The sequence below is a fragment of the Nyctibius grandis genome, chromosome 27 (genome assembly GCF_013368605.1).
Source record: "Nyctibius grandis isolate bNycGra1 chromosome 27, bNycGra1.pri, whole genome shotgun sequence".
NCBI classification, from domain to species: domain Eukaryota; kingdom Metazoa; phylum Chordata; class Aves; order Nyctibiiformes; family Nyctibiidae; genus Nyctibius; species Nyctibius grandis.
The window spans coordinates 3,294,481-3,315,202 of NC_090684.1; the positions used below are offsets into that span (position 1 = coordinate 3,294,481).

The 20,722-nt window shown below is 60.4% G+C and overlaps 1 protein-coding gene across 1 annotated transcript; it reads right to left on the bottom strand.

Moving 5' to 3' along the window:
• Nucleotides 1–2,802: 2,802 nt before the first annotated feature.
• Nucleotides 2,803–19,064, bottom strand: MDFI (MyoD family inhibitor). Its single transcript, XM_068419523.1, has 5 exons — nucleotides 19,033–19,064; nucleotides 18,873–18,970; nucleotides 7,858–8,052; nucleotides 3,922–4,176; nucleotides 2,803–3,613 (listed from the first exon to the last, which is right to left on the bottom strand). Exons 1-5 carry the CDS (start codon nucleotides 19,062–19,064, stop codon nucleotides 3,357–3,359), a joined length of 837 nt encoding a protein of 278 aa, XP_068275624.1. The 3' UTR covers nucleotides 2,803–3,356.
• Nucleotides 19,065–20,722: the final 1,658 nt, after the last annotated feature.

The window sequence follows — 20,722 nt, forward strand, 5'->3', positions numbered from 1 at the left end:
GATGGGACGAGCCAGCCCTGCAGCACAAGGGCTTCCCACCTGCCTGCCATGGATCCTGCACCATCCCCAAGCCTCTCCTTGTACATCTCGCCGTACACTGGCTGCGTCCCTAGACAGGAGCCCCGCAGCAGAGGTGCAGCCAGTTTAGGTGACGTGACCTTTTAATGAATTTTAGCCCATTTCACTGAATTGTTTCTCTTAAGACAGCAAACAGGGCCCAGGCAGGCTGGGGAAGGAGGGCAGGCAAGCCCAGAGTGCCCAGTAAAGCCCAGCCTGCGGGGCCAGCATCCATGTGGGCACTGTGCTACGGCTCCTGGCTCTGAGAGAACCGTAAAACCAAGTGCTGGCAGGAGAGTAATTAGTTAAAACAGAGCACATCTGTTGTTAATTAATTCTCAGGCAGGAGGGTTTAACTCTCGCCTTCCCCGGTGGTTTGCAAGGTGGATGGTCAGCATCAGCCTGCATCCAGAGGAAGGCTTGAACTTTGCTTTTCAAGCCCTTTCCGGGGACTTGGGTTGCTCTAATCCATCATTCCCTGCTCTGGTCCATCATTCCCCGCTCTGGTCCATCATTCCCCGCTCTGGTCCATCATTCCCACACCTCAGAACCGTCCCTGTGATTTTCAGGAGCACCCAGGACATGAGCAGAGCAGCCAGCACTGCTCAGGGCAGCAAGTGTGCCCCAGGCTTGGGGTAGGAGCTGGAAAAAAAAATGGCTTTGCCCCTGCCAGTGTCCAGCCCCACGGAGCCAGTGGCGGAGGTGGGACCTCTCCAAGGGTACGTTTGCAGAGCACCACTCTGCAGGGCTGAGCTGCTCTTTTCGGTAGCCCTGCACTGGCAACTGCTATTTTATTTGGGTTTTTTCGAAGGCAGCCACCACTACGGTACATTCGTAGGCGTGAATATCACATCATACACTCAGCAGTACATCACGCTCCATGAAGAGCCCAGCTCTGCTCCCCACCTCCCCACTCAGCCTTGGCCATGAGTTTCAAGCCACGGCGGGGGGACAGAGCTGCTGCGCGGGGACCTGGTCCCTTGGGAGCAGCGATAAAAGGGCATTTGATGCTAGAGCAAAGGGGGGGAGCTGGGGGTGCTTAGGGTGTATGGGGTGCGTGCCACCCCCTTCCCACACCAGGACCCAAGCCCACACGGCACGGCCAGCCCGCAGGGCCCTCCCGCGCTGGGGGAATCTGTTCCCCATTAAGCGACTCATGGGGAGCGCAGCCCTGCCAGCTCCAACCTCCTTAATTAGCACCACGAGTGAGGCCAGGCTGGGGAAGGCCAGCGCCTCTGTCCCTCCTTGCCAAGGATGCAAACGGTTTGGAGCAGAGCCTCAGCCAGAGCCCGTGGAAAAGCTCCCACCAACCCTGCACGTGCCGGATGGGGCCCCGGTCCCGTCCGTGCTGGGGTGGGCAGCAATGTGCATCCCCCCCCCAGCTCCCCACTCCGGGGCTCAGCCCGAGAGGCCGTGCCAGGGCGAGGGGTAAAAGCCCCGATCCACCCCGCCCCGAGTCCTCCCTGCCGTGCGTGGGGGGAAGGAAGGCTGCCCACACCATCCTCTTCCCCTCCACGCACTTGCACGACGCCGGGCTCCGACCGCCTTTAGCTCATCACTAAAAATAGGTTTCATGGCGAGCGGCAGCGCCGGAGGGCAGCCAGCCCAGATCCCAAACCAGCCTGTGTCGCCGTGACCAACTGACCCATTTGGCCTCATTTTTTTAAGTGTTTTTCCCTCCTCATTCAACTTCAGCCCAGGCAGCAGCCTCGCCGGCACGGCCAAACCCCCCAAGGGGCAGCGAGACTCCAACGGGGCAGGGGGTCGTGGTCCCTTACCTACATGGCACGGCACGGCATGGCACGGTTGGCGGTCCCACGGCAGGGCTGGGAGGCGGCGGGTGGCAGCAGGAGTACCCAGGCCACCCGAATTCGGAGGGCTGCCAACTCCCACAGCCTCATGCCAGCCCTGGGCAGCCTGTGCCCACCCCAGCACTGCAGCCGGGAACTTACGTCATTTATTTTCTCCTGTGTGGACATCGTGTCCCTGGGGCAGATGAAGCAACGTGGTGGCAGATGGGGTCCTGCTGCAGGACAGAGCAGGGGACAGTGGTTCAATGGGGCCAGGGTCTGTCCTGTGGTTGGGGACCCACACCTGGCTGCGGGACACCGGGACCTCGACCTGTTCCCTGGCTCGGAGGACACGGAGTCCTCTCGCATCTCCCCTCCCAGCACAAGAACCAGGAGCACCCCAGGGCTGTCACTGAGCCGTCCCATGTCCCCACGGCCACAGGAGCCCCGCAGCCTCTGTGCTGGGAGCAGGACGGGGGGTGCAGGCGCAGGGATGGGGGCCGTGGTGCGGCCGCGGGCAGCCGTCCCCCGGGAGCGCCCGGCGGAGCACGTGATGCGGCAGCCGTCGCTCAGAAATGGAGAGAGACCTTTATTTACAGTAACAAACGAAAAAATAAAATACTGTGACACTTCCTTCCCCTTGTCCCCAGCCCTTCAGCGGGGCATTTTCCACCCCCACCCAGCCCCGAGCCCCCTCCCCAGGGCGATGGGCCAGGGGCCAACAACTGCTGGGGGTCATTTGGCACCGACGAACCCACCCAGCCCCAGCGGGACGCACGCGGGGTCGGTCACAGCTTGGCACGGCTCCGGGATCTCTCCGGCTGCCCCGGCCCCCAGCTGCAACCCCGCAGAGAAAGGAAAACTTCTTCCCCGCCAGCGAAACAGGGAGGGGAGCAGGCTGCGTGTATTGCACTTGGCTCCGACCTCAGCACCGAGGAGGGGCGGGGGCTGGCAGGATGCGTCCCTCAGCACGGGACCCCCCAGCCTGGCTAAAGGCTTCGGCATCTCCCGGTGCCGGGCGGGGAGCAAGGCTCCGCGCTGCCCAGCCTTGGGGGTGTCCCTGGGCGGAGGATGCTCCGTGCCACCCCCGTGTAAACCAGGGCAACGCACCCAGAGCACTGTCCCGGGGCAGCTGCGGGCGGTGGCAGTGGGACAGGCTGTCCCCAACGCCGGACCCCAGGGGGGCACCCGCGGGCTCCTGCTCTCGGCTCAGGTGGCAGGAGGCTCCCGCGATCCCCAGCAAACCGGCCCGGTGCGGGGACGAGGTAGAGCGTGACAGGATGCTGGCTGTCCCTGGAGCCCCCGCGGCCCTACGGATTCACCCTTCCCCAGGCAGGACCCGAGCCTGGCTCACCGGCTCCGAGGATGAGGTTTGCAACGGGGGGACATCGCTCTCCTCCTTCGCCGGGCTCCGTCTGCTGGCGTTTCACACCTGGGTGTCCCCATCACCAGATCGGTGGAGGGACTGGGGGGGACCCTCTCGCGGTCCCCCCCGCCGAGTGCAGCCCCTCAGGAGGAGAAGCAGAGCCCGCAGCACTCCATGCAGATCTCGAGGCAGTCGGCCGACTCGCAGCAGGCGTCGATGATGCCGCAGTCCATGTCGCAGGGCAGGTCGCAGTCCGCGCACTCGCCCGAGTTGCAGCAGCAGCAGCAGATGCAGGAGTCCTCGGAGGTGCAGGAGCCGCAGGTGGCACAGTCCAGCACGATGTTGCAGAGGGTCAGGAACTCGCAGAAGAGGCAGGAGAGGATGCAGTGGACGCAGCAGTCTGCGGAGGAACGGCCAGAGAGTGGGCAGGGTGGAAATCCTCCCTCGGGAATTAATGGGAGGGATGGGAAGAGGGGCTGGGAGCCAGGCACTGCTCCATGGGTCTCCCTCAATGCCCAGGGACATTTCCAGACCCTAAAAGAGACCAATTTGGGAGGACAGGAGATGACCCCCCTCAGCACCCGCCCTGCAGAAGGCTGCCAGGAGGGGAGCTCAGCTGGCGCCCAGGTCCGGGGGTCCCGTGGGCTGGAAGGACATGAGAGACCGCCAAGGGATGCGGAAAGGGACCCCCCTGGGGAGAGCCGGTACCTTCCTGTGCCTCAATTGGGATGTGGGAAGAGGCCGACTTGGAGCTGCCCTTGCTCTTCTTGCTGCTCTGGCTGTTGATGGAGTGGTGCGACTGCAGCTTTCGGTGGGGCTTCTGGGTGCCGGGGAGGGGGCGGAAGACCCCGTTCCCCGCGTCCCCGTTGGCACCGCCCGGATCCGGCCCCCGCCCGGCGCCGTTCTGCAGCAGGTGGGTGCAGGGGCTGGGGGGCTGCGGGGCTTCTCGCATCTGGGGCTGGCCTGGAGGGGGAGAACAGCACGTCACCCGCCGGCCCCGAGCCCCCCGGCAGCGCCCTGCCAGGGGAGAAACCCATCCCCGGTCCCCTGCCACCACACAGGGACCTGGTCCCCAGCTGGACATGGGGTGGCCTTGTGGGTGGGATGAAGGGATACTAAGAGATGGATGGTCCAAGGGGGTGGAGATGGAAACGGAGATGCAGAAGAAGAGACGGCTGGAGGGAAGGAGACAGGCTCCAGAGAAAGGGAGGGATGGAAAAAGAGCAAGAAATAAAGACTTGTCATGAAGGACGTGCCACAACTGCCAAAACTCAGCTGAGGACCTGGAGGAGGAGGAGGTTCCAGTACAGGCAGGAGGGATGAAGCCATCGAGGGTGACCAGAGTGGGTGCACACACAGCCAGGCACGCTCGCCTCACCCCGAGTGGGAAGAGAAGAGCCTGTGGCTGCTCCCATCTGAGAGCCACCGTCCCATGAGCTACCGTCTCATGAGCCAAGGGCACGGCGCTGCCGGCCGGAGCTCTGGACCATCCCCATCACCCCCGTAAAGCCAGAGAAGATGAAGTGCCACCGGAGAGCCGGGCTGCTCGTCTCCCCAGCACCGCGTGAATTGGCCGCTTAATTAAAGGGCTCCCCAGCCTCTGGCTGAACTTTTCTGCAGGAGGAGGAAAATAAATCTCATCTGCTCTGTCCGTGCCTCCCTCCAGCCCTCGCACGCTGCAGCCGTGAGAGAGGCCGGCAGCCCCGCGCCCCGCCGGGATGCTGCCGGAGCCAGCGGCTCAGCCTCCCGCTCCTGCCCAGCCCCGCGTCCCCACGCTGCGTCCTCCTGCGGTGGGGGAGAGGGCTGGGAACCCCACAAAGGGAGGGGGGTTCGAGCATCCATCCCCCTTCCCTGCTGCGACACCAATCGAAGCCACAAATAAAGTCCCGCCTGACGGTGCTTTGGCCAAGCTTTGCTTCTCCTCTCCCGCGGCAGTAAACACGGGATGATTCAGGCGAGAGGCTCGAGGGCAAAGGCACCTCTGGCTGCTGGGGAACAGGAGCTGCTTTCTGCGTGGCACGGCCGTGGGGCACAGGGAGACAGGGTGGAGGGGGCACAGACGGGCTCTGTCCGGCACCCGCCTGCGCCGGCAACAAATAAAATAGATGGAGGTTAAAAAAACACAAGTGCATGGACGCAGGGCCCGGCTCTGCCAGACCGAGCTGGGCTCAGACCGCGGAGGAAGTTTAACCGGGCGCTCGGGTGAAAGGCTGAGTCTTTGCCTCGCGCTGGGGAGGGAACTGAAAATAACCGGAGCTGAGCGGGGAGAGCGGGCTGGAACGGGACGGGTGGGATAAGGGCAGAAAGGAGACACGGAAAACAGGTCTTGGACAAAACGGGACGTGTGCCCCCCAAAGAAACCTCCTGGGGGGAGTTGGCTTCCCACACACGCCTCTCCAGCACCCTTGGCTGCCCATGCCTGAGTGCGTGCACCGAGCTGGAGGGTGATGGTGGGGGACTGAGCCCACAGGGACCCCCGCAGCAAACGCTCGGCAGCTTCGGGCACTGCGTTTCTCTGGGCGTTAGCAGCAGCAGGCAACGCGCTCGCTTCGGCGTTCTCCATTTCGCTGCATTCCTCAGATTAAACTGTTTGTAAATCAAAATCACGCTCCAGCCAGTGGCAGCGAAAGGCAGTCGATAATCCCCCCCGCTCAGTTAGGAAAAATAGCTTCCATTTTTTAGGAGAGCCTTCAACTCACGGGAGCTCAAAGCTCTTCTAAAAGAGACATCTTCAACGCGAGGCTTAGGTGGAGCAGGGTAAAACAGCCCCTAATAACACGGGTGTCAGGGCAGGAGTGGGGAGGGGACCAGCCCACTCGACGGCCCCCACCGCATCCACCCACCTGCACCAGGGTGGGAAACCAGAGCTTTGGGGGAAAGCACCTGCCTTTGGCTCTCCAACCACCAAAAACCTCCTGGACGTTCACTTTGTGTTTCACAGCCGAGATGATGCTCCCTGGCATGGCCGCGGTGCTGGCACAGCCCTGTGGCAGCATCACCGGGGCTCGGGCGACAGACACCAACTCAACTCCCGGAGCCCCAAACCCACAATCCCCACTCTGGTTGCTCCTGCACTGCCAGAAGACTGAGTTATTTAAGACCCGTGGCAGGATTCAAGCAGCAGCGCTGAGCCTCGGCAGAGCTGAGCCTGGCACCGCTGGCGAAGGGCACGACCCGACACCCCACAGCCCCTGGGGTGGTCCCTCCTGACCTTGCATGTGCTGCACTGGTATGAAAACGCCACCATCACCCCCTTCACCTTCCCACGGGGGAGCCTGTGCTCCCCAGGTACTGCCAAAGGGGGGATTTGCCCCCCACAAGTGATGGTGACCCCCCCCCCATAACAGCAGCAGCGGGCTGCAAAGCAAGGGATGCCGGAGGCGATGCTCCGCAGGGAGCTGAGCCTTGTTTCCCAAGGTGGCGAAGGGAAGGAGGGGGGATCCCCAGCACCCAGGCAAGCACGGACGCGGGTGGCCACAGTCCTCCCAGCCGTGGGTCCCGTGGGGGGGGTGGGCTGGGGAGGGGGCTGCGCGGGGCCGCGCCACGCAGGGTGCAGCAGGCTGCGGCGTGACTCAGAGGTGCAGAATGTCTGTGGGCAGCCGGCCCAGCTCCCAGATGGTTCGCAAGGGCTCGAGCTCTGCTTGAGGAAACGTGCACTCTCCTCGCTCCACGTACGCTCTCAGGAGCGCCTGGATTTCGCCGCTCCCCCCCCCTTCCCACCCCGCTCTTCGAAGTTTGCAACCCCGTTCCCACCCTCCCTCTCCCCGTTGGGAAGCATCCACCGACTTTACGCCCCTTGGCAGGGAAAGCTGCGCGCTCGCATCCAGCAGAAGGGGAAGGGCTGCGTGCGTAAGGGGCAGCCTGGGAGCAAAACCCTCGCATCCAGGCTGGGGGCCAGGGAAAGGACGGCCGGCGGGGCTCCAGCAGAGCCTGGCCCCCCATCTCCTGTGGCTGCCAGCTCTGCTCTCCCACCCCCACAACGGAGTGAGGGCATCCCGGCCCCCACCCCTGCTCCCACCCCACCCCGGGGTTCCTCACAGCGGGGGCACCGGCAGGTCTGCAGAGGAAGCGCTGCCTGGCTTCACCGCTGCCTCCAGCAAACCTTGGTGCAGACAGCCCAGCCTGGCCCCTGCTCGCTCAGGCTTTGCACCAGCCTCACCCTTGCCCTGGACATGCCCCAACGGGAGGCATCTCCCTTTGCTCCAGCGAACGGCTGTTGCACCCCCCTCCCGCGGCCGCAGCCACAGAGCCCTGGCACAGCCCATTCTCTCCCTCTCCCCTCTCCCACTGTGGCTTTGGGGGATGCTCCACGCCAGCAGCCAGCTCCTTGCCCCACGAGCCAGTCCCTCTTCCCACCACGGCATCCCAGCAGGACCCCAAGACGACCGAGAGCTCCTCCAGCCACCCGCCCTCCTCCTCCTCTGCCTCCAGCCGGTCCCAAGGACGGGCAGCGAGAGGCTGCTGGATGCACCCCGGCTCCCAGTGACTCACGCTCAGTTAAAGCCTTTTGCTTTGAGGTGGGGAAGAGCAGAGCGAGGAGGGGACGGCTTCCCACCAGGGAGCTGATCAGACAGCAGCAGCCCGAAGCACAGGCACCCGGGGGTGTCCGGCGCTGCACGTGCTGCTGTGGAGGGCAACACTCACATGTCACAGCTTCAGGAGCGCCTGCGGGCTCGGGACGGGGGCCCTTTGTCAGGACTTTTTGGGACTCGTCATCTTCCAGGGGTTTCTCCTTCTTGGGCACGGCGGGGCCGGCAGCGGGGCGGGCGGGCGGCCGGGGCTCTGCCGCTGGTGCCACTGGTGTCTGCCTCGGCGAGGGGTGCGAGGTTTCATCCACCTCTGCAAGAGAAAAAGGGTTGGAGCTGAGCACCCCGGGGTGCACCGAGCTGTGGGCAGAGCCCCCCGCTCACCCAAACCCACAGCAACCCGCGGGCGCGTCCCCAGCCGCTGCGAACGGCACCGGTGGGTGCTTTGGGACTCTGATTTTGGGCATGAGCCACATCCAGCCGCCCCCGTTGCTTTCGCAGCCCAGAGTGCACAGCGAGGGGCAGAGCTGGAGCACTGCGAGGGATCTGGGGCACTGGGGATGGGCATCAGGGTTGCATCACTCTGCAGCCGCTCAGCCCGCTGCGACGCCAGCGGCTCGGCAGCACCCTCCCAAAACCCCTCCTGAGGTCCCACATTCCTTCGCTAAAAAGCCCGGCGATCCGGTTACACTCAGCGGTTCAAGCTGGATTTTTTCATCCCCCCCTTCCCATGAAAGGGCTACTGTGTTCCCTGTGGCAGCCGCCTGCCCCTCGCATTCCTGCTTGCTCCAGGACAGGAGCAGCCCCTGCGGGACCCCCTCGATGGGGCAAGCAAAACCCAAAACCAGAGATGTCTTATTCCCCATGGGGAAAAACCCCAATGCCGCAGAAACCCAGCAAGGAGAAGGCACAACCACGTCCCGCAGAGCCAGCACTGTGGGCTGGGGGCCGGCTGCCCCCACAGCAGGGTGTCCATGGAGGCTACGGGGTGCTCAGGGTGATGCTACACTCCCCCACCCACCATGAGCCCCCTCCTTGCCGCTCCATCCCCCTCCCCATCCCTCTCTCCAGAACCCAGAATAGCAACCGCTTGCACAACAGGGGCTGGACCACACTTTATATAAAACTAAATTATAGCTTGGGCGAAGGGAGGGAGACCAAAACCACCCATAATTTCGCTGGCTATAACAAGAGGCCCTACACGCAGGCAGGCAAGGGCGGGTGGGGGGGAAAGAGAGACCTCGGATGCTTCATTATCCTCAATATAACAAGAGGTCCTACAAGCGGGAGCTGGGGAGGAGGGCAGGCAGACCTCACACGTGTAATTAGAGGGACTGTAACAAGAGGCCCTACAAGGGAGGCGGAGGGTCCCATCCGCACCCCGGGGTCGGCAGGAGCCTGGACACACTGCAGAGGGGCTGCAACCAGCCTGGAGCGATGCTCGCTCAGCTCCCAGCTCTGCTACACCCCACATGCTCATCCACCTGCCTCAGTTTCCCCACACGACCATCCTCTCCCATCTCCCCAGGATGCTGATCCAGCCTGGGGCACCGGAGCTCCTGCGACAGGGGGTTTGCTGGGACGGAAAGCTCACCCCGATGCAGAGCCCTGCTTAGGCTCTCCGCTCTCCTGCGGGATGCTCCTGCAGACAAGGCAATTTTGGGGCTCAACCAAGGGAAATTCAGCAGCTTCAGCTGAATTTTGCACAGCAACATTGGCTCCAAATCCCAAGCGGATGGGGGTACATGAGCCCCAGAAAGGAGAAAACTCATTCCCATGCCCCTGGAAAGCCCAGGGCAGAACAGAGAGGAGAGCAGGCTGTCATCTACCTGTAGGTGTTTGCACACAGGCGTGGTGTATCGGTGAATAATAACCACGTCGGTGCATCCACGTCCTCTGTCATGTCCCAGCCTGGACCAGCCTGAGTCAGACCTGGGGCGTTTAGTCAGCGCCTGATCTAAAGCCTGTTAAAGCCAGACGTGAAAACCCCGATGGCTGGGGAGCTCTGGATGAAGCCCTGAGTCAGAGGTGCCCGGCGCAGAGCACGGAGGGTGCAGCTCCCACGTGGTCCCCGGGCAGGGATCTGAGCCTCTGGGCATCAGCATAGCCAGGGAGATGCTCCAGTTTCTGCTACGAGATTCCCAAGTGTGCTCAGGGCTTAAAAATCAACAGCCAAGACTTTGGGGTTGCCCAGAGCAGCCCCATCATCGCCAGATCCCCTGCCACGCTCTCGCCCCCGAGGTCAGCGAGTGATTTACACCGGGAAAAAGAGATGAAAAATCAGGTGCTGCAGCAGGAGAAGGGCTGGGGCTGCTCTGCGCACGGGGAGGGCTCCAGCTCACCCCTGCCTCTGCCACGGCCGCCCTGCCCTGCCTCCATCACATCCCTTGCCCGCCCCGTGCCCGTTCCCAAGAGGCTGAGGACAAGGAGGGTCTGTTTAGACCCTGAGCTCCGCGAGGAAGCAGTGGCCCTGGCCTGTACGGATGGCGAGCGTGCTGGTCCGCTGGCTACCGAGCCAAGGCTCGTTTTTGCCATGTCCACTTCACACCTATAATTACCCTGCACAACAAGAGGTCTCACACACAACCACAGCGATGCAGGGAGGAAGATGGCAATTAAATTAACTCCCACTGGAACAAGCTGGCTAGAAGAGAGACAAAAATAGGAAAGAAATTTGGGTAAGCTGGTCCTTCCCTGCTGCTGTTGTCCCCTGGCAAGGTGAGGCCCCCCCGGGGTCCCCTCTCCCCGCTGCCACCGGGGCAGGGACTGGATTCTTCCCTCCCCTGCTATCACCCCGCTGCTGCCAGAACACGACCAGGCTTGACCTAAATCTTTTGGGTTTAAAAACCAACCACAAGCCCAGGCAAAACGCAGAGGAAGCCCTAAGGAGAGCCAGCCCTCGGCACAGGACATCCATGCCCTTCCCCACCTGCACCCCCATAGCAGCCGCACCCCCAGCCGCTTCCCGGACGGGGCAAACACTCAGCACGTGGAGGAGAAACAGCCTGGGATGAGAGTCTGGGTCTCCGCTCCCCCATTCTGCACCACCTTTTGTAAAACCCAAGGGAGAAATGAAGGTACCATAGCACAGGGAGAGCGACTCACATGATCTGCTCATGAGAACAGAGATAAGGAGGCATTTAAGCATCACAAGCCGGGCTTCAATAAATCACAGCGCTGCCGTAAGGTACAAAAGATTAGGAAAGGCGATAAGATGTGGAACTACGTTCTTTGCCTCCTGGTTGCCAAGCCTGGGAGATGCACACGGGTCAGGTTTTCTGACTATTCTCCCCATTTACAAAGTCCAAATCCACCCGTTGGAAAAGCCCCAAGGCACCAGTGAGCTCTGAAGTCCACCAAGTACTGCAGGAGCTGAGAAAAAAGGTGGGAGGAGAGGAAAGATGTAAAGAAGCTGAAAGGTTTCATTGGCTTTAACCTTGTAATACTCCTGCGAAGTCAAACACACAACATGTCCCTCCTGGAGCCCCGGCTGTGGGAAGGAGCCACCTTGCATGACCAGAGTCTGCGGGAGCTTCTGGGGCAGCCACCAGTTGCTCTGATTAGGGAAAAAAGTATTTGTGCTTTGGGTGGGAGACGTGCTTAATTCCCGATGAGCTTGCAGGGCTGAGCTCGCCCATCCCCGAGGCGCTGGACAAACAAAAGGGAACAGCAGCGTGTCAGCAGCTGGTGAGAGCTGGGATGGGGCAGAGCTTCTCTGGCAGCACGAACAAGAGCCATTGCACAGGCAGCACAGCCACGGCATCCTACCACTCACAGGGACCTGGGGGCTTCCTTCTCCACAGCTGGTTGTGGTACCCAGACCCCCAGCTGGGAAGGCACAGAGGATGCGGGAAGCTGCAAAGCTGGAGCCACACTTTTGGGTCAAACCCACCCAAGTTGTGCCATGGCTCCTGCTTGGCTTTCCTGAGCTGTAGCGTAACGCAACAGATGATCTGCCTGGCTGCTTGGGATCTCTGGTTTATCTGCCCCGCTTCTACCCAAGTGCCTTTGGCTCAAGAGGAAGAAATCTGGTGGCAGGAGATGGATGGACACCTCACCAGCGTGGCAGGTACCCGTCACTGCTGCCCCACACGTGGCTGCATGCCAGCGACGGGCAGCATGGGAGAGAAAATGCCTCCAACACACACAGCAGCTAAAGCCAGGCTTGGGCTGGTGACCTCAAAAGCACATCCCATCTCTTTAGCAGGCAGCATGTGGATCAGGTGGTGTCAACCCGTTGCAAAAGGGAGGGAGAAGGGTCTCGACGCATCTGGATCCATATCTGAGCACTTCTGGACCTGAAGAGCATCCAAATCTAATACCACGGGTCGCCTCTCCTGACAACGTGGAGATGCTCAGGAGAGTCTCCCGTCCCTCCTTCTCTCTCCCTTTAATCCCTCAGGAATGGCTGGTCAGGGAGAAGATAATGTTGGATGGAGACACAAACAGAGACAGTCTAGCGAGGCATTTGCCATTAACAACACGCTACCTTGCGGCAATATTTAGCTTGGGAGCTTTCTAATCTGTTTTATGCAGATAAAATGAGCGTGTAATCTCTCTTGGTTTTCCCGTACGCGCTGCCTGGCCCAATCAGGTGCCTGTCTGACCTAGTCGAGGGATATTCTAGAGCTTGATTAAGTGGTTTCAAGTGCAGAAGAGATGGAACTGAAGCAAATCCTTCCAATCCCATGAGCCAGGCTGGAGGAGAGGAAAGCAAAATTCTGGTTTGAAAGTTTGCTCAACTGGGAAAAATCCAAATGGCTTATTTACATTCAGTCTGAAATTAATGCACTGAAGCATTTTCAGATTCTATGATATTCAGGGAGAGGAAAAGGAGGGTGGGAGGGGAAGGAGGAGAAATGCCCAGTGCTCCTGAGCACGCCCGGGACAGATCCAACACAGCTTTGCTTCCTTCCCAGAAAGCATTTGCCCCCGTGTCTCTCTGCTCACCTGGGCGATGCTTTGGATAAACAGTTCAGTTCTGGGACAATGAGGAATCCGGTCAAAAAAAAAAAATATTGGTTTCTATGAAAAGTTACTTCCTAAATGCAAAAAAGCAAAACAAAGCAAAAAAACCCACAAAACCCCAAATAGCTTGCCAGCCTGGGAGTTGTTATTATTTGTTATTTATAGCTGTTGGGTGGGTAGGAAGAGAAGAATTTCGGGCCAGACAGGCCAGGACCAGCATCTATCCAGTCCCTCCGTGTCCGGTGTTCGACCTCAGCTGAAAGCTTCCCCGGTGACAAACCCCAACTCCAGGTTTGGGGCACAGACCCCGTATCAAGGTGTCCCAATAAACCCCATCACCCAAAGGTCCTCATTGACCCAAGCGGCTCCTGCAAAAGAGGCACAAGGTGCCCCAAAACCCTCGTGGAAGAATTGCTCCTACCTGAGAGCAAGGACACGGGGGTGGTGGGGATAAGCCTCGAGAAGGAGTTTCAGGGAAGCTGAGAAATAAAATCCCTGCAAGAAGCATGCACCTCTGTCAGTGCATGCCATGGCGAGGAGCTATTCCTTATGCAGTAAGAATATATTTAACGTATAAATGTTAAGGCAGCATTTGGGACTGGAAGTAAGCTCTAAGCCCAAAAGCCTAAACTGGAGACACGGGACAACACGACTTCCCCCAGGACACAAACCAGAGCCGGCAGGACCAGGTTTCTGCCCCCAGCTGCCAGGCCAGCCCATCTCCCAGCATCAGGCCTGAGCTCTGCCTAAACCAGAGCAACACAGAACATCCCAAACACATCGCGGGGCCAAGGAGCGGAGAAAAACGATGGGGAAAAACAAAGGGTCAAAGACGCAGCCTGGGGTTGGGTCAACTTCCATTGACTTTGAGGAGCACCGTGCCAGCTTGGTGCTCTCCGATGCGGGTTAACCCCCCCTGTGCTGGCCAGAAGGACGTTAAGAAGGATGCAGGAGGAGATCCTGCGACATCCAGGGTGTCCTTAAGGACAAGCAATCATCCTCGAAGCCTGGAAAGCGGCTAACGCGATGGCTATCAGATCCAAGGAGATTCTGGGAATTACAGAGCAAGGAGCCACAGCACCGTGCTGGGGAAAATTATGGAGAGTCTAATTAAGGACCATGCCAGTACAGTAATTGCGTAACCTTATGGGGTCAAACCAGCACAGGTTCTGCCAGGGAAAATTTGTGTCGTTCTAACCTGAGAAGAGTCCTTAAAAAAAAGTTAATTGAAGAGCAGATGAATGTGAGCTGGTGGACATCATTATTAACGAGAATAATAATTTGCACTTATGCAGCACCTTTCATCCTGAGATCTACCCAGTGCACAGTTTTAAGCCTGTGCCCATCACACATCACCCCGTCTCCATGTATTTCACAGCTCTAAGCCGCTGTGAAACAGAACCTTATCACTGTTCGGCCCCATGGGGAAACTGAGGCACGTAAAAGGGATTTGCCCAGAGCAACATCCTATGGCGATGGAGCCCAAAACCTTGCAGTCCTGGTGCTCAGCTTCCCACTGGCGCGCGCGCTTGTTAGGTTGGGGTTTCCTCTAAGAGCAGACCCCAAAGCAGCTTCGGAGGAGGTGAGAACAAGCTCCTCTGTAAGGTCAGGGCACGGCTTGCGGGGCAGCAGCGTGCCTGCTCGCTGGAGGAAGGTGGCGAGGCCGGCCAAGGATGAAACCATTCGGGTGGAGCGAGTAATTGCTCCTGGAGCCAGCGAGTCAACCCGCTCCCTCGCGATGAGAAGGCGCCCGGGGAACGCGTCGGCAGCCCAGCCCTGGCACCGAAAGCAGCCGAACCGGGTGAGCACCATTGTGCCCTGGGCATGGCCGCCCACACCAGGGGAAGGAGATGGTGCTGGGAGCCTCCTGCGCACCCGCGGGGAGAACCCCAAGAGAGGATGGGAGTGGGGGGAAAGCGCTTCCCGAAGCTACAGCCCACTCCCTGATCCGTCCCGTTGCAGAGCTGGGGATGCGCCGGTGGAAAGACAGCGGGATGGCACTGGAGCAAGGTGGGGACCTTCCCCCGAGTCCAACACCAAGCCCAACGAGGCTGCCAAAGCCCAGCTAAAGATCAAACAGAGATGGGCAAAGCATGCCCGCAGGTGGTTGCAGCGGGCAAAGCCTGAAGATCGGGATTTGGGGCAAAAAAGTCCCCATTACCCCATCCCTGCTGCGATGCAACAGCTCATTTCCAGCAGCACAACCTGAGCGTGGCGCGGGAAGGGGCTGCCAGCACCGGGAGGGACCAACGTGGCTCCATCCCGCGCCAAACCCCGCAGCCCCGGGAGGCTGCCGGTGCCCGTCCCGCGGAGGAGACCACGCAGGGTACGGCCCGAGCAAGGCAGAGCCCTGGGAAAAATCAGAAAAACTACAGAAAACGCCCAGAGGACGGCTCGGGTTTCTGCAAGTAATAGACTCGAGCAGGCGCTTTCCAAGGAAATTCAATAAGGAGCTGGAGCGGGAGCGGGACACCGGGGCGGCAAGCGGCACAGCCCCGGAGGGCCGGCTTTGTTTTTGCTCAAAAGCAGAAACATTTGCAAAAAGCCAGAAATCTGCCTTTTTTTTTACTCTGTTTTTTTGAGTTTTGTTGTTGTTGTTGTTCAAAGAAAAATAAAAACTGAAGCATTTTCATGAGCAGATGAGAAACTTTGAAAGAAAAACAGAAATGAATCTTGTGGTGCAAAAAGTCTTTATCTGGGGTAAAAAAAAAACAAATTTTGTTTCTTTTAGGGCTTTTTTTTTTTTGCTCCTTTGCACATACAGGATGTCTGTGTGCAAATCCGCAAGCAGTTTCATGAAAATCAGTGCTAAGACAAGCAAAGACCCTTTTATTTTGACTTTGCAGGGGGTTGCCTTTGTTTCTGCCCCCACCACAGGGTAGGACAGAGTCCCAGTAATGGGTACCCGAGTGATGGTGGCACCAACTCCTGGCCAGGGCATCCATGGGTGCTCAGGACCCCGAGCTGGGTGGCAGCACCCTCGTGCAGGCAGCCAGACCCTGGTATTTGGGGCAAGTGGGGCAGAGCCGCTCGCAGCTCTGAAGGCTGCGTTGTTGGGGCTGCAGCACACACACACCAGCTTTCCGCCTCCTGTTACACCTCGGGGCAAACTGCTTGGGAACAGGCAGAAAGAATTAAAGGGAACAAAAAAATGCGTGTGTGCGAGCGTCCCGTCCCAGCCCAGCTCCAAGCAAAGAGCTGCAGAGCTGCCAGCGCCTGTGGCCGAGCTGGGACACAGACACAGAGAGGGGACATGGAGCAGGGACACGGTGGTGGCCCCACGCAGCACATGTCCTGCTGGGGAGGGAAAGAACAGAGGAGGGAGTGAGCAGAGTCAAAGCCGAGGGAAAGCGTTTGCTTCTGGAGATGGATTTGCCTCCAGCATCTTTACACCCTTTGCTTCCCCTTGCCCCTCTCCCGCTGCCCCGTTCCCCCTCCTCTTCCTCCCCATGAAAGGAAAGAACAAAAATAATCTCACCAGCCAAAGGGCTTTCTGTTCTCTCCCATTTTCTGTTAATTCCTCCAAAAAATAATTATACCCCCCATGCTCCACACAGGCAGACAATTGCCTCTTCTCTCTGAGGCTCCTCTGCGAACTACCTGCAGCTATTCCAGGGGTTTGGTTTGCAACGCGCCCGTCCCCCCTGGGGCAGGAGGAGGCTGCGATGGCACCAGGCCCATCCCCAGAGATGCCAAGGAACAATCTCTGGGAGATGGTCTTCGTCTCGGGCTGGGAAATAGGACCAAGCACAGCAACGCCAACCCGACCCTGCCCACAACACACTAACTTGGGCCAAACCACTCTGGTGCCTCAGTTTCCCCATTTCGGCGTTAGCAAATTAGCTGGTCTAATTTGCAAAGCATCAGAAAGGGAGCAGAGTAAAAATTCCCAGGCTCCGTGGTGCGTGAGAGAGCCCCTGGCCGCTGCCCAAGCGATAATGGCTCTGCACCGAAACGTCACGAGGCCGAACGAGCACGGAAGACAAACCGGACCCTGTCCATTCATTGCTCACCAAGAAAACAAAAAGAAAGAAAGAAAGAAGCGATGGGAGCAAGAATTCAAAGCTCAAGACACGCAACTGGCAAGCTGCTCTGTGAGCCTGGGCAGATGGAGACCGAGGGTGTCCTGGGGACCCCCTTGGGCCGCCCAGCCTTGCACGCTGCGAAAGGGGGGTCTACAGGAGGCAAATTGCTTGGCTTTGCCCACCCCAGGGTCACGCTCCCCTGGGTTAGGGGCTGCTTTGGGATGGAGGTGACACCCCTCCACCATGGGCACACCACGTCGGGCACTCAGACATTGCACACCTTGGCTGGGTCCCACTGCTCCTGCTCAGGACACCAGTACACCCAGGACACTGAACCGTGCTCTGCCCACACACTGCTCCTGGGCAGCCAGCGGCCAGGAACGGGGAAAAGCTGCAAGCCCATTTTTTCTGACACATTTAACAGAGTTTCTAAACTACTTTTTCAACAACCCACACCCCATTTTACAGCAGCTAGTGCACAGCGCTCGTCCTAACCCAGGCTGGGGGCAAGTTCCCGTGCAAAAGCTTTTCTGCACGAGGTCCGTGCATTACCAGTTCACCCTTTCCCAAGCAAATGGAAGGAAATCCAGAGAAACCAGCTCCGTGCAGCCCCTGCAGCTGCAGCACAGAGCAGCGTAAGAGTGGAGCCGGGAAGCGGAGCCCGCAGCATCCAGCTGGAAAAGCAGGGGGAAGAGAACAAGAGGATGTATTCTCCGAAACCTGGGCCCAGCCACGCTCCGGGCCAAAGCCAACAAGGGGAGAGATCCAGCTGTGCTCAGCTCGGTTTCTGTGCATCCCCGTGCCCGGTGCTCCCGTGGCACAGCTCCTGCCCGCTCACCCGCTGCCCGGCAGCCACTTTTGGAGCGCACAGGGGTGGATTTGGCCCCTTTTGTGTCTGGTCTGACAGCACACACAACGCCGTGGTTCACCTCTCGCCATCAGTTTCCTGCTCCGGCATTTTTTTCTCTCACATCAGGACTTTTAATGCAGTTTCCGCACGTGAAACTTGGCGGGGACCCACCACCATGGGACACCGGCGCAGGTCCTCACGACCCAGGCAGAGCCACCACAGCACCCAGAGACCCGAGGGGCTCAGCTCTGCCCCATGGAAAAACTGAGCATCCCCAAAACTTTTCCAGGCACTTCTCCATGGCGGGATCCTGCCCCCCTGCATCCCGTGAGACCCCCAGGGAGCCGCTGAGGGGTGGGGAAGGGGCCCCAGGCTGCACAACAGCCCCCAGCCCCTCACACCCATCCCTCGGGGGGTGTTTTTAACCCCTCCAGCTTGCGCTGGCCCCCAGCCCCGGCTGCCCGGGGCGCTTGGCCGAGTTACAGAAACTGCTGCAAACTTTGTGCTGCGAACTCCCCGCGGGGCTCCTCGAACCAGCCGCGCTCCCCACGCCAGGCACACGCACACGCTGTCCGGGGTACACGCACACACCCACGTACACCCCCCCAGCCCTGCACACACACAGCCACGCACACACCACCCCCCCAGCACCCACAGCCCCCCGCTGTCCACCCACAGCCCCCCAGCCACGCACACACACTCCCCCCCAACACACTCCAGGCACCCCCCGAGCCGTGCACCCACATCCCCCCACCTATTCACCCCCAGCCCAGCCACGCACCCACCCCCCCCATATATATACACACCCCCCAGAGCCACACAACCCCCCACTGTCCACCCACAGCCCCCCAACCACTCACACCCCCCCCCCCCCCCTCCATGCACACACACTGTCTCCAGCAAAGCACCCTCCGCGGGGCACCCCCTGAGCCGTGCCCCCACCCCCCCCAGCCATGCACATACACACATATATATATATACACACACACCCACACCCAGCCACGCACCCCCAGAGCCTTGCACACACACGTTCCCCCCCCCAGCCCCGCACACACACACGTTTCCCCCCCCAGCCCCGCACACACACACGTTCCCCCCCCAGCCCCGCACACACACACACACACTCCCCCCCCCAGCCCCCCCCCCCCCACACACACTCCCCCCCCCAGCCCCCCACACACATGTCCCCCCTCCCCAGCCCCGCACATTCCCCCCCAGCCCCGCACACACACGCACGCCCCCCCCCAGCCCCGGAGCCCCCCCGGGCAGGGCAGCAGCAGCCCCTCGTACCTGGCGGCGGGACCGGCTCGGCTCGGCGCGGCTCCCGGCGGCTCGGCCGGTTGTTGCTGACCTGGGACATCGGAGAAGGGTGCGGGGGGGCGCGGCGGCTGCGGCGGGGAGAGAGGGGCTCAGTGCGGGCCGGCCCCCCCGCCCCGGGCGCCGCGCTCACCTGGGCCCCCCGCGCCCGCCCCCGCCGCGCATCCCCCGGCCCCGCCGCTCCGGCGGCTTATAACGAGGCGGTCGGGGGCGCGGAGCTGGGGTTGGGTTGTTTTTTTTTTTCTTTTTTTTTCCTTTTTTTTTCTTTTTTTTTTTTTCCCCAATTCCTTAAAAAAAAAAAAAAAAGCTGCGAGAACAAACAAACAACCACCCGCGGCCGCCGCTGCGCCGAGCAGGAGGGGCAGGAAAAGTTTCTTTTAGGGGATGGAGCAGAGCCGGGGAGGGGAGAGGCGCGGGGCAGGCAGATGTTGCTCAGCTCCCAGGGCCAGCCTCGAAATTGGGATTTCTCAGCTTTGCGGCGCTTTCGGCTCAGTGTTGGGTTCCCCCCCCCCTACGCTGAAAACCTGGGGAGGGGAGGGGGGAGTAGTGGGATTAGTGGGGTCTGGGAAACTCCCACCAGCCAGCCGTGCTCAGGACCCTCGGGTGGGTGCTCCAGCCTGTCTGCTCTGCACCCGGGTGGGGAAGCAAAGAAGGTGCTTTTGTTCCTGACTCTGCTGGCACAACCTCGGGAAAGCCTCTGCCTCGCCCACCCCTCCCTGCCTCAGTTTCCCCAAACTGGTAAATGAGGTTTGGCTTCTTGGGGTGATGCCTGGAGGTGCTGGGATTGGAGGTGGCAGCGTCACTGCTGTCATCAGCCCCAAGAGCAGCAGGATGAAACCCAGGTTTCCAGCGGTATCAGCACTTCCCAAGTGGGCCAGCCCAGGGTTCGCCGCGTTTGCTCCGGCGCTGTGTCCCTGGAGGGTCCCCACGGGGATTCGTCCTCGTGCAGAGCTTCATGCAGGACCCGGTGGGACATTTTCAAAGCTGTTTTTTTATAACACCGCTGTGTTTTCCTGCGTTTAGAAAGCCCAGCATTGTGAAGCCGTACAAAAACAGGCGGCGATCGCTCCGGAGCTGGGCTGGAGCCACGCTGCCGCCAGCATGAGCCGGGAGCTGAACGGGAGGCTGCCCTCCCTGCCCTCCCTGCAGTGTGGGGCCGGGGGGGGTCACCGCGAGCCAGCACTTCCCTTGGTCCCTGCATCCTGGACACGCTGGGGGTCTGGGCGACAGCTGGATTTTGCAATCCAGAGCTAACGGCTCTGGTTCCCAGAGCAGGGCTGAACCCACAGCACGGCCCCACGTGCCTCCCCACGTCCCGCTTCTTCCCTGCCTGGCGATGCCATAACCCTGCTGCCACCGGGGCTGGCTCCCACGCTGCGTGTGCAGCTTTTAGTGTGGCGAGGGGTAGGGGGAAGGTGCTGAGACATCACCCGCCATGGCCACATGTAAAGGAAATGGGTTGGGAGGGGGAAACGAGACAGCCTGGGGCACAGAGTGGGACTGGAGGGACCACACGTATTTGGGATCCTTTGAAAGCTCCGGCCTGAAGCGAGGGAGACAGAGATGGTTGTGTAAGACCTCAAGAACTGGTCTGTTTCAAAGCCAAATTGTCATTACGGTTTGTGCCTTTTAAGCAGTCCTTCCAGGAGGAGCATTCCTGCCCGCACCCTACAGCGGCCCTAAAATCCTGCTGCCGGAGCTGTGTCCTCCTGAGAGCCGCCAGCACCATCCTGCCCACCCTGCGCTGCACAACATGGAAATCAGGGACCCTGACACGGACAGAGCCCCGAGTGCTCCCTGCCTGGGCAGCGGTGGGTGCGTGG

Excerpts from the sequence above, each read along its gene's own strand:
- MDFI (XM_068419523.1), bottom strand. The coding sequence starts at position 19,064 with ATGCGCGGCGGGGGCGGGCGCGGGGGGCCCAG. Across the intron at positions 8,053-18,872 it reads CGAGCCGGTCCCGCCGCCAG|AGGTGGATGAAACCTCGCAC; the intron begins GTACGAGGGGCT and ends TTTCTCTTGCAG. Across the intron at positions 4,177-7,857 it reads CGCTCCTGAAGCTGTGACAT|GCCAGCCCCAGATGCGAGAA; the intron begins GTGAGTGTTGCC and ends CTCCCCCTCCAG.